Source organism: Pygocentrus nattereri, chromosome 10 (assembly GCF_015220715.1).
Source record: "Pygocentrus nattereri isolate fPygNat1 chromosome 10, fPygNat1.pri, whole genome shotgun sequence".
NCBI classification, from domain to species: Eukaryota; Metazoa; Chordata; class Actinopteri; order Characiformes; family Serrasalmidae; genus Pygocentrus; species Pygocentrus nattereri.
This window is the reverse complement of record NC_051220.1, coordinates 34,436,464-34,449,366: the sequence shown is the minus strand read 5'-3', so window position 1 is coordinate 34,449,366 and position 12,903 is coordinate 34,436,464. Positions and strand designations below refer to the sequence as shown.

General features: G+C 43.2%; 1 protein-coding gene across 1 annotated transcript in view; it reads right to left on the bottom strand.

Annotated features, from left to right (window-relative positions):
• The window catches only part of alk (ALK receptor tyrosine kinase), a 481,130-nt gene that overhangs the window by 84,566 nt on the left and 383,661 nt on the right, over window positions 1-12,903 (bottom strand). Inside the window, exon 6 of the mRNA XM_017690776.2 lies at window positions 7,652-7,777. Coding sequence (XP_017546265.2) covers window positions 7,652-7,777 — 126 coding nt within the window. The remainder of the gene's footprint in view (window positions 1-7,651; window positions 7,778-12,903) is intronic.

Here is a 12,903-nt window from a genome sequence, read left to right as displayed (position 1 = left end):
TCAGCAAATTGTGCTGGACTCTGGCCCTACAGGACTAGAACTGATGACTCCCAGGGTAGACTGACAAATTATGTGTTACATGACACGTTTGTCAGTGTATGACAAATTGGGATGACAGAGCCTGCGTCAGCTTGTAAGACACTGTCCTTGTAAAATGTCTGTGTTTGTTCACTAAGCATCTTCAAGAGCAATAAGTCCTTTAACTGAAGATTCAAGAAACACACATCTGCAAAAAAAATGACAAACCCTATTTTCTATGTAAGTGCTAGGCCCCTTGTTAAAACCTTTCCCACAAACAAATCAGGACTGACTGAAAGACAATAAAAATCAAAGCATTTGGCTTCTTGTTAAGGAGCTTAAACATCCAACATAGGCCGGTAATGAAGTCACTAATCAATAGCAATATATTCTATGATGCTCCCAACTGGTGAACAAGCAAAAGCAGCACCTATAGAGCTGAGATGTGCTCTGTGAGCCAGTCTGAGACAGAACTGGACCATAATCTACTGTGGGCTATATCTGGAATGCAACTGGATGCATTTCTGAACATGAACCCAGAGGTGACAAATGGAGGGTGGGGGCATATGAATGAAGAGCACCAGGTTAAGTAAAAACAGAACTCCATAACACATCATCAACAGCGTATTCAAAGAGTGTCCTCAAATGTTCTAATTTTGCAACTGGATCTCTTATTTTTTGAACTCTAATGCAGCTGATACGCCCAAATGGAAGTTGATTACTTCTGGTGCACATCATTGATCTGAGAGGCAGGACTGGAGAGCATCTAATCATCCTCTGAGGTGAGACGAGGCAGCGCAGAGCTGACTGCCATTAACCACGAGAGTGTAAACACATCGACCGGCTCAGCACCATCCTTCAGCACAGGCAGGAGTGGGAGGAGTGCTCCTGAGAAAAACACAAGCAAGTGCTGGGAGGAGGAGAGAGCCCTCAGTGATTCGGCTAGAAGGTTTACTCAATTTTTCCCACTCTTTACTGTCCTTTTCATAACTCTTACAGTAATAGAGCTGTTGTGTTTAAACTGTGCAGTGATGGAGGGCAGACCAGACCAGTGTGATTAAGTCTGAATGAAATAAAATAGGTCAAATGTGCAACTAAAGATGTTCCAGGTGAATATCTGTGGGTGCTTTCATGAATCAATTCATACTAGTGCCTTAAAACTCATGAATAATTTTGGTCAAAACAATGCAGACCAACGTTCTGACCCAGGTTAAGCCTAACTGTATAAACTAGGCTGAATCCCAAGAAAGCAATCCAACATGTTGTATTCTAAAGCAAATCCAAATCACATTAGTGGTAGCATTATAACCACAATGTCATTTTATTAGCAACAATTTATTTGGAGAATGCATAAATACAGATTTTATAAAACATGCATATGCATTGAATTATATGTTTATAAAGCAATACTTCAGTAGTTATGAACATCCCTGCCAGTAATTGCAAGATAATATAAGATATATTAATAGTAAAGGTAAATGACATTGCAGAGACCAAAATGATGGTTGCTTTTCTAACAGTAAAACAGTCCAGGTAAGGTACCTTAACAGGTAAAGCACTGCAAAAAATATAGTACAAAAATTGTACAAAAGTACAAAACTGCTTGGGTAAATCTACCTAAGTATCAAATGTAGAAGCCCTTAACAGAAACAGTTCTTTTGAACTTGCTGTCTATTATTTGGGAATAATGCTTTTTAACAGTGCTTTAATAACTGGAAAAAATGTGCACCACTTTAGTTCAATGTCCTTCAATACAGTGTAATTTACTTCACAAAGCTCAGCTCGGTCAGTTTGTGGCTATTGACATCATAGGTGTAAAAGTGATGGACTACTGCCGTATAAATATGTTATTAAGAAGCAACTGTGCAGTTTCTGGAAATCTGAATGAACCCCAGATGCTGCTGGATCTCAGTGTGCATGCTAATAAATCCTGTGATTGACAAGTTTGACAGCACCGTGGCACAAAACAGATCAGGGCCTTACTGAGCTCCTGAGCAGATTGCCTTGGAATGAATCGAGACAGTTGCTATCACATGGTCCACGCATAATGAATCTATGACAGAGTAAGAGGGCGAGAGGGAGAAAGGCTGCAAAGGGACCTAAACAAAATACTTTATTTGGAAGATGCACAATCATTAACAACTCATAGGACTCATAGGTGTGATATGACCATGGTATCCATGGTAACTTTCTTGCCTGGTGGATATACTTTTTAAAACTTTTAGAACATGAGTCATGTCCACAAGTCATGATGAGAAAAACAACTCATTACTTGCATCTGAAATAAGGTCCACTCATAATCTGGAACAAATGTCATCATTAAATCGGTCCATTAAAGAATCCAGATCTCCAAAGTCTTACAATGGAATAAATATGCAGACATTGGTCATCAAAGACAAGCAGGAATAAGTAATATACTCATACTTGGCCTACTTACAAAAATAGTTAGGCAAAAAGACATATTTCTACAATGTTCATCTCACCCCAAATGTAGTCGATCAGCCAAGACATGTCTGAAGGTTGATTAGCACTGAGAAAACTTCATGATTTAATCATCAACCAAAGTTGCACGTAATCTCAAACAGACTTGCTTATGTGGTTTTGGACACTGTGTGTCACACTATTATCTATATAATATAGACAGAAGTACAGACTTAGGCCTGCTAGGCGTTGTAGAATGTGCTGCACAGAAATATCTGAATTGAACTGAATTGAATTTAAGCATCAAGATGTCTTCTATTATTGTTTTTAGCTGTGTGATGCTTTTGTACATTTGGTAAAACAGGACTGCCGGGCCTCATGACACCGATGTAAGCCAAAACTTACATAAGCAGACATTTACATTTATAAGCATTTATGACAGCTTATCCTAATAAGTGTCAGTTGTCAGTGTCAGGTGGGGTGAAATAGACTAAAGCAGCCTGCTGATGCAAGCTGATGAGAGTTGCAAGCTGATGAGAGCAAGCTGTTGGAATGAGCCTTTATGAATGCTAATGTATGTTTATGTCTGTTTTCATAAAATGCTTAGAGTCGTAGGCAAAAGTTTAAAAACTCCTGGCCAAACGACAAGATTTCCCAAGTAAAAAATTAGTTAACACATCCTCTACAGTGAATAATGGTACGTTGCCAGAGCATTTTCTGGTTTGGACTAAAGCTTTTAAGATTTTAGAAGCCTTTATAAACATTAATGTAAGGTTATGTCTGTTTTTTTATACATTATTATATTTAACATTTATATTTACATTTTTATTATATTTAACATTTTAACATAACATTTTACTTGAAGGATGCCTACATAACACGTTCATAACATCTTACATAAACACTTCATAACATGTTCATGAATGTTTAAATCAACATGTTTTACATTATATTAATATGGACCATTGTGTCATTTTATTGAGGTGAAAATCCTCTTTTTTAATTCAATGAAAGTATATTATTTTCAGTAAAATAACTAATTTCTAGCCAGCTTAAATAAAAATGACCTCACTTGATCACTGTTTTTCTTAAGTATGTGTTGCTTTGCATGTCACTTTACTACATGGGCATTAAATAACTGATAAAAATGCTTAGGAACAATCAATCGACTAAATCTTAGTATGGTGGTGTGCCTCAGTGTCAAAGCACTTGACGACCAGAGGGGTAAAGCAAGGTCTTTTTTATTTTGCCTGTCCAGAAATGAGGCCTTTTAATGAAAATAATATCCATCCATCCATCCATCCATCCATTAGCTTCCGCTTCTCCGGGGTTCGGGTCGCGGGGGCAGCATCCTAAGCAATGAGGCCCAGACCTCCCTTTCCCCAGCCACTTCCACTAGCTCTCCAAGGGGGATTCCGAGGTGCTCCCAGGCCAGCTGGGCGATATAGTCACGCCAGCGTGTCCTGGGTCTTCCCCGGGGTCTCCTCCCAGGTGGACTTGCCTGTGACACCTCCCGAGGGAGGCGTCCAGGAGGCATCCTAACCAGATGCCCGAACCACCTCAGCTGACTCCTCTCGATGTGAAGAAGCAGCGGCTCTACTCCGAGTCCCTCCCGGATGACCGAACTTCTCACCCTATCTCTAAGGGAGAGCCCAGACACCCTGCGGAGGAAACTCATTTCGGCCGCTTGTATTCGCGATCTTATTCTTTCGGTCATTACCCAAAGCTCATGACCATAGGTGAGGGTGGGAACGTAGATCGACCGGTAAATCGAGAGCCTTGCCTTATGGCTCAGCTCTTTCTTTACCACAACAGACCGGTAAAGAGCCCGCATCACTGCTGACCCAGCACCAATCCGCCTGTCAATCTCCCGCTCCCTTGTACCATCACTCGTGAACAAGACCACGAGATACTTGAACTCCTCCACTTGAGGCAAGAGCCTATCCCCGACCCAGAGAGGGCTCTCCACCCTTTTCCGCCTGAGAACCATGGTCTCGGATTTGGAGGTACTGATTCTCATCCCAGCCGCTTCACACTCGGCTGCAAACCGATCCAGCGAAAGCTGAAGTTCGCGGCCTGATGTCCCCAATAGGACCACATCATCTGCAAACAGCAGCGATGTGACCCTGAGGTCACCAAACCGGACACCCTCCATCCCCTGACTGCGCCTAGAAATTCTATCCATAAAAATTATGAATAGAATCGGTGACAAAGGGCAGCCCTGACGGAGTCCAACTCTCACTGGGAACAAGTCTGACTTACTGCCGGCCATGCGAACCAAACTCCTGCTCTGTTTGTACAGGGCCTGAATGGCTCGTAGCAAAGAGCCATGTACCCCGTACTCCCGAAGCACCTCCCACAGAATACTCCGGGGAACACAGTCGAATGCCTTCTCCAGATCCACAAAGCACATGTGGACTGGTTGGGCAAACTCCCATGAACCCTCCAGAATCCTGGAGAGGGTGAAAAGTTGGTCCAGTGTTCCACGACCAGGACAGAACCCGCACTGCTCCTCCTGGATCCGAAGTTCAACTATAAGCCGGACTCTCTTCTCCAGTACCCCTGCATAGACCTTGCCAGGGAGGCTGAGGAGTGTGATTCCCCTGTAGTTGGAACACACCCTCCGGTCCCCTTTTTTAAAAAGAGGCACCACCACCCCAGTCTGCCAATCCAGTGGCACCGCCCCCGATGTCCACGCAATGTTGAAAAGGCGTGTCAGCCAAGACAGCCCCACAACATCCAGAGCCTTGAGGAACTCAGGGCGGATCTCATCCACCCCTGGAGCCTTGCCACCAAGGAGCTTCTTAACTACCTTAGCGACTTCGGCCTCAGTAATGGACAAGCCTATTCCCATGTCCCCAGACTCTGCCTCCTCACTGGAGAACGTGTCGGTGGGATTGAGAAGGTCCTCAAAGTATTCCTTCCACCGCCCAATGACGTCTTCAGTCGAAGTCAGCAGCACACCATCTCCACTATATACAGTGCTAGTGGCACACTGCTTTCCCCTTCTGAGTCGCCTGACGGTTTGCCAGAATCTTTTCGGAGCCGACTTAAAGTCACTTTCCAAGGCCTCACCAAACTCCTCCCATACACGGGTTTTTGCCTTGGCAACGACTGAAGCCGCAGATCGCTTTGCCTGTCGATACCTGCCAGCTGCCTCTGGTGTCCCACAGGCCAACCATACCCGGTAGGACTCCTTCTTCAGCTTGACGGCATCTCTCACCTGGGGTGTCCACCACCGGGTTCGAAGATTACCGCCCCGACAGGCACCAACTACCTTACGGCCACAGCTACAGTCAGCTGCTTCAACAATGGAGGAACGGAACATGGCCCATTCTGAGTCTATGTCCCCCACCTCCCCCGATATCTGGTCAAAGTTCTGACGGAGGTGTGAGTTGAAGATCAATCTGACAGGTTCTTCTGCCAGACGTTCCCAGCAAACCCTCACTACACGTTTGGGCTTGCCTGGTCTGACCGGCATCTTCCCCCACCACCTGAACCAACTCACCACCAGGTGGTGATCAGTTGACAGCTCAGCTCCTCTCTTTACCCGAGTGTCCAAAACACATGACCGCAAGTCCGATGACACGACTACAAAGTCAATCAATGAACTGCGGCCTAGGGTGTCCTGGTGCCATGTGCACTTATGGACATCCTTGTGTTCAAACATGGTGTTCGTGATGGACAAACTGTGGTTTGCGCAGAAGTCCAAAAACTGAACACCACTCGGGTTCAGATCAGAGAGGCCATTCCTCCCAATCACACCCCTCCAGGTCTCACTGTCATTGCCCACGTGAGCGTTGAAGTCCCCCAGTAGGACAATAGAGTCTCCAGGAGGAGCACTTTCAAGCACCCCTTCCAAGGACTCTAAGAAGGCTGGGTACTCTGAACTGCTGTTCGGTGCATAAGCACAGACAGCAGTCAGGACCCGTTCCCCAACCCGAAGGCGTAGGGAAGCTACCCTCTCGTCCACCGGAGAAAACCCCAACATACAGGCACCGAGTCGAGGGGCTATGAGAAAGCCCACACCTGCCCGTCGCCTCTCACCATGGGCAACTCCAGAAAAGAGGAGATTGGACCCAGAGCCCAAGCTGTGTGTTGAGGTGAGCCCGACTATATCTAGCCGGTATCTCTCAACCTCGCGCACCAACTCAGGCTCCTTCCCCGCCAGTGAGGTAACGTTCCAAGTTCCAAAAGCCAGTTTCAGCAACCGAGGATCAGAACGCCAAGGCCCACGCCTTCGGACACTGCCCGATCCACAAAGCACCGAACCCCTACTACTGCCCCTCCCATTGGTGGTGGGTCGATGGGAGGGGGGACTCATGTAACTCCTTCGGGCTGGGCCCGGCCGGGCACCATGAGTAAATGCCCGGCCACCAGACGCTCGCTGGCGAGCCCCTCCCCCAGGCCTGGCTAAAGGGTGGGGCCCCGGTAACCCTGATCCGGGCAGGGTACACAAATCCTGTTCTTGTCTTCTCATAGGGGTTATTATGGATCACACTTTGTCTGACATGTCACCTAGGACCAGTTTGCCATGGGAGACCCTACCAGGAGCTTTTGCTCCAGACAATATAGCTCCTAGGATCATTCAAGCACGCAAACCCCTCCACCACGATAAGGTGGTGATCCATGGAGAGGTGAAAATAATATCATTTTTCAAAAAAAAAATGAGAACCTGTATTTTGAAATATAAATTTCAAAATATTTTGAAATGTCGATTTAAACATTCATGAACATGTTATGAAGTATTTATTTAAGATGTTATGAATGTGTTATGTAAAGTGTTACCATTTTTTTTTTGTTTTTTATCATATAAAAGTCTCCATTACTTGTTAGCTACATGAGTCTTATACCTCCAAAACGATGTAAACACTGGACACTGAACATGTCTTGCTGATGGACTACACTGGGGGGTAAGGGAGGGTAATGCCTGATTTTTCAAGGAACTGTTCCTTTAAGGCAGCAGTGTAGCAGGAGAGACAGAGTAGCAGAGGGATGGCATGTCAGTGGTGAAAATGGCCAGTGGATTACAACAGTGTGGGTGATGGTCGGGCTCCACATCACTGCAGAGTGACCATGTGAATAGTACCTTGGAGCCCTTGTTTAAAACGAAGGACACTGGGTGGCATCATTAGAGAGCCGCTGCCCTCTGCCCACCACTCTCTGTCTCTCTCTGCCCCCTGGCCTCCCTGTACTCTGCAGTAATACTTACGGCACGCCTCGCCCTCGTCATCCCCCTGCGGACAATCAGGAGTAAAGTCACACAGCTGGCCCAGGCTGATATCCTGACCCTCTCTGCAGTGGTAACGGCCCTCCAGGGTGACATTTCGAGAGGTCTCTGGTGAGAGAGGAGGTGGATGCACGCATGCACACACACACGCACACACACACACAAACACACACACACACACACACACACACACACACACACACACACACACACACACACACACAAATCACTACATGGTTTGAAAAAGTCAGCTTTTCTGGCTCAGTCATTATGATACACTAGTGAGTGACCATGTTCTATTACTAAATAAATTCCATCTCCAGTGCTTTATCTGCTTAACCCAGTTATTGTCAAAGGTAATTAACCCTCTATGGCATGAATTATTACTTGCACATGATAAAAAAAAGTTTTAATGTGTTTGTTATTTAAATTTGTTTTAATAATAGAAATATATATACATGTATAGCAAACGTATAAACGTATTCATTCACTCATCCAAACCATTGAATTCAGATGTTCCAATCACTTCCATGGTCAGAGTTGTATAAAACCAAGCACCTAGGCCTGCAGACTGCTTCTACAAACATTTGTGAAAGAATGGGTCGCTCTCTGGAGCTCAGTGAATTCCAGCATGGTACCGTGATAGGATGCCATCTGTGCAGTCCAGTCGTGAAATTTCCTCGCTACTAAATATTCCACAGTCAACTGTCAGTGGTATTATAACAAAGTGGAAGTAATTGGGAACGACAACGACTCATGAAGTGGTAGCCCACATAAAATGACACAGCGGGGTCAGCGGATGTTGAGGCTCATAGTGTGCAGAGGTCGCCAACTTTCTGCAGAGTCAATCTACAGCTACAAGCTACAAGCTACAGACCTCCAAACTTCATGTGGCCTTCAGATTAGCTCAAGAACAGTATACAGAACTTCATGGAACGGGTTTCCATGGCTGAGTAGCTGCATCAAAGCCTTACATCACCAAGCTCAATGCAAAGCATAGAATGCAGTGGTGTAAAGTGCCGCTACTGGAGCAGAGGAGTCTCCATTGCACTAGAGCAGTGGAGACGTGTTCTCAGGAGTGACAAATCACGCTTCTCCATTTGGCAATCTGATGGAAGACTCTGGGTTTGGCGGTTGCCAGGAGTATGGTATTTGACTGCATTGTGCCAAGTGTAAAGTTTGGTGGAGGGGGGAACTCTTAATGCTTCAGCACCAAGAGATTTTGGACAATTTCATGCTCCCAACTTTGTGGATGGCCCCTTCCTGTTCCAACATGACTGTGCACCAGTGAAGCAAGATCCATAAGGACATGGATGAGCGAGTTCCTCTGGAAGAATGGTCAAAAGTTCCCATAAACACACTCCTAACCCTTGTGGAAAGCCTTCCCAGAAGGGTTGAAGCTGTTATAGCTGCAAAGGGTGGGCTGACATTATATTTAACCCTATGGATTAAGAATGGGATCTCACTCCAGTTCATATGCATGTGAAGGCAGATGAGTGATTACTTTTGGAAATATAGTGTAGATTTTAAAGTAGAGTATTATGGAGTATATGGTCAATTTTATGGTAAAAAAAAATATTCAAAGTAATTTTTATTTAAAACAAGACCAAACAAATGCAGCTTATATTTAGTGAAATGGACTACCCAATTTTTGGAAATATTGGAAATGAATACAAATTCAACTGGTAATAACATCATCATTATAAGAATTCCTGGTCAAGTGATGTCAAAGTATTTGTCCCTTCAAAGACCCTATTTCCACAATTTTTCCACAGTAAAACTGAGATAAAGTTATTGTTGCCATATGGCAACATCATGCAACAGAGGGCTCAAGTATGCTTTAATTTGATATTAATGGGGAATCCAAAGAATCTTAAAAAGGCTCTATATCATTTTATCAATTGAGAGGTGAACAAAGTCATTCAGAGAGGTCTGATGTGAAATGGTTAATTGTAGAGAAACTTACAGCTTAGATTTCTTTACAATAGTTTTGATAGGAGCCAGGGATCTACAGGGATTTACAGGGAGCTACTGTCTACAGCTTACGGTGAAAAGGCTTTGGTATTATTTTGCCAAAAAAACAAAACAAAACAAAACAAAAAAACAGGCTGTCAAAATCTCAAAACTACTGTAAAACAGCCACTTTTAAGATGTTCTGAGATGCACTTTAGCCAGATGTAATCCAAGTCCTCTCAAAACTGTGACTCCACCCACTGGTACCCTGCATATGGAGAAGGGACCACCCCCTCAACTGCAGTCACCAAACAGCAGCATTGCTGCTCTTTCAATTCAGCTACTAGTGTGAGTTTTTCCTCTGATTTGCGCTGAGTAAGTAGTTAAAATAAAGCATTGGGTTGGTCAAACTTTCTTCACCTTGTTGTTAATCATCCTGTACAATAAACAACGTTATAAACAGACGTGATCCCTGAACACATAGACTAACACAGGAGGCGTATTATTCTAAATAGCTGTCTTCTTGTAAAGAAGAAATGTCATGTAAAACTGAATTCTTCTGCGCCAACCAGGTTTGGAATGGAAAGCAAAAACCAAAACATAGGCACCTGTTTGTTTTAATGAGCTGATTTGCATGTTATGCACTACACAGCAAACAGATTTGCATTTGACTAACCTGAGATGCATTTAATTATCAAGTGTAAATGCATTTGATTAAAATCTTATCAGGTTACAAAACCAGAAACACGTGCCAAGACATGGGTAGGTATAAACTGAGGAACTAGGAATGTGTTTGTACCAGTTGATCGACCCATGGGCACCAACAACAGCCACGAGAGAGGGCAGGAAGGTGGTGCCTGGGACTTGAACTCTGTCTTTATGTCTTTTGTGGCTGCCATTTCTTGTAACAATTTTCTGTGATGAAGCTTTTAGAGACATTTAGAGACGACAGATGTCTGGTTCCTATCACCTCCATTGTGACCAGTTCTGACCCTGTACATTTCACTAGAATGGAGCATTTCAAACCTTTACAGTATTTCACAGTAAACCCAAAAGGAATTCTGGAATTGAATTATTTCTCACTCATATTTCCCTGAAACTGCAAATTCTAAACTTTCAATCTATATGATACATTTATGCATATACGCTATTTAGTCTTGCAACAAGGGGAGAGAAAGTATCCTTTATAGCTGTGCCATAGTATTTGTCCATTTTGCATCAAAACAACCAGAGGGGGGAGACAGAGAGAGAGAGAGAGAGAGAGAGAGAGAGAAGACTCCAGCTTGTTGGTTTATGATGTAAATTGACTGCACATCCAATTAATTGCATAACTTGCTATGTTATGCAATACTGTAATGACATTTATGTTCATTACATGTATGGCCAAGTGACAAGAATAGCTTTAAAATGAATCAATAATAACAGGAGTAGACTTCTAAGTGTTAATAAGTCTCTTAATGGAAATGTGCTACTTCACTTTCAGAGCTGTTTGTGGTTCCAGTTGGGAATTCCATCAGTTTTCAAAGTTTCTGCATAATTAAATGGGTAAGATGTAAACAACGTCATTCAGAGGGGTTTAATGTAAAATGCTTCGATCTAGATAAACGTACCAAGTACCAAGAACTGTTCAAAGTGGTGGTGATAGCAACCAGACATCTGAAGTGTTTAATGCCTATAAAAGTTCCCTCACAGAAAGCTTTCATATGAAATGGTTAGAAATATATTTCTGGCTGAGATGATAGTTTTGAGCTATGGATTTGACCTAAAATGAATATAGAACGGTACATGCAGGGCATTTTAAGCTAAATAGTCCCCAAAGAAATCTGCCATTATCCACATTACGTATAAAAGACATGACTGGTGGTTTTGGATAGTAAATGAAATGAATCATCATACATTAACCACTCTGAATGACTTTGTTTACATCTCAATTATTGAATTCTGATGGATTTTTGAAAAAAAATGTTGGCGTTCCCTTTAAGTTGATAACAATTCTTCACTTTTACACATGCTTTTAAGCCCAAATGATGAGGAAACAAACAGTTAGTGTGCAGAGGCTTGTTCATCGAGCCTGCAGCAGCATCTGAGCCAAGAACATAAATCAGGTCCCATCGGTAAAAGCCTTTTTGTATATAAACACCCAGACGTTCAGTAAATTTAGCACTATGTGGATTTGAAACTGCTTTGAGACGAGAGGTAAAACCACTTAAAGGCAAAGTCACTGTTTTTTTACAGCCAGGGATGACAGAGAAATATAGCTGCAAAGCATTTGCAACCTAGAAATGGAGCAGTGAAAAGAGACAAAGCCCTTTACTGTCTCAAACAACACCTTCTGGGTGACATTCTGTATTTATGTGGAGAAAAACTGAAGGTAAGACAGATCTTAAGGGTAAGACAAGGATAAAGCCATGTAAATACAGCAGTGCAGAAATGTCTAACTTCTACTTACAGGAGGAGATATGAATCATTACAGAGCAGCAAATCTTTTTTTTTTTTAATTTTGTTTTTTTATTTTTGCATACAGAACGTTAGTGTAACATCCTTCACAATAGGGAAGCTGTGCACAATGACCCAGATAGGTAAAGCGAGGTGACTGGATTTATGCTCCGGCGGCTGATAGCATCAGAGAGCGCGCTCAGATGGAGCCGGGAGTTTGCATATCTATGCAAATGGCAGACGGTCGACTCTAGCTGTAAAAACGGACCACTCATCAGGGGTTCATCATCCACCGCTGATCGTGATAAAGAGAGCGAGCACCCCGAAGGAATAAAAAATAATAATAAAAATGCAGCCCACATATGTGAATCACTTTTACTTCTGTCTTTAAAAATATAATAGAAAAAATAAATGTATCGTTACTGCAGCACAGAGGCCTTGATGTCGCTGACGACGCATTTTGTTAGAAGACATGAAAGCAAATGTGCATCCTTTCTCTCTCCTTCTCTTTTCTATCTCTCGCTTTCTCTTCTTTCTCTCCATTTTCTGTCTCTTGTTCTCTTTCTTCTCTTCCCTCTCTTCCTATGCCTGCTCTCTCCCTCTCTGTCCTTTGTCCATGTTTCTATATTTCTCTCTTTCTTTCTATCCTTTGTATGCCCTCTCAATGTCTCTCTCTCTGGTCTGTCTCTTGTTGTCTTTCTTCACTCCGTCTTTTTCTTTGTTTCTCTCTTTGTCTCTGCCTCTTCTTTTTCATCTCCCTCTCTGTCCTTTGTCCATGTTTCTATATCTCTCGTTCTTTCTATCCTTTGTATGCCCTCTCAATTCCTCCCTCTCTCTCTGTCTTT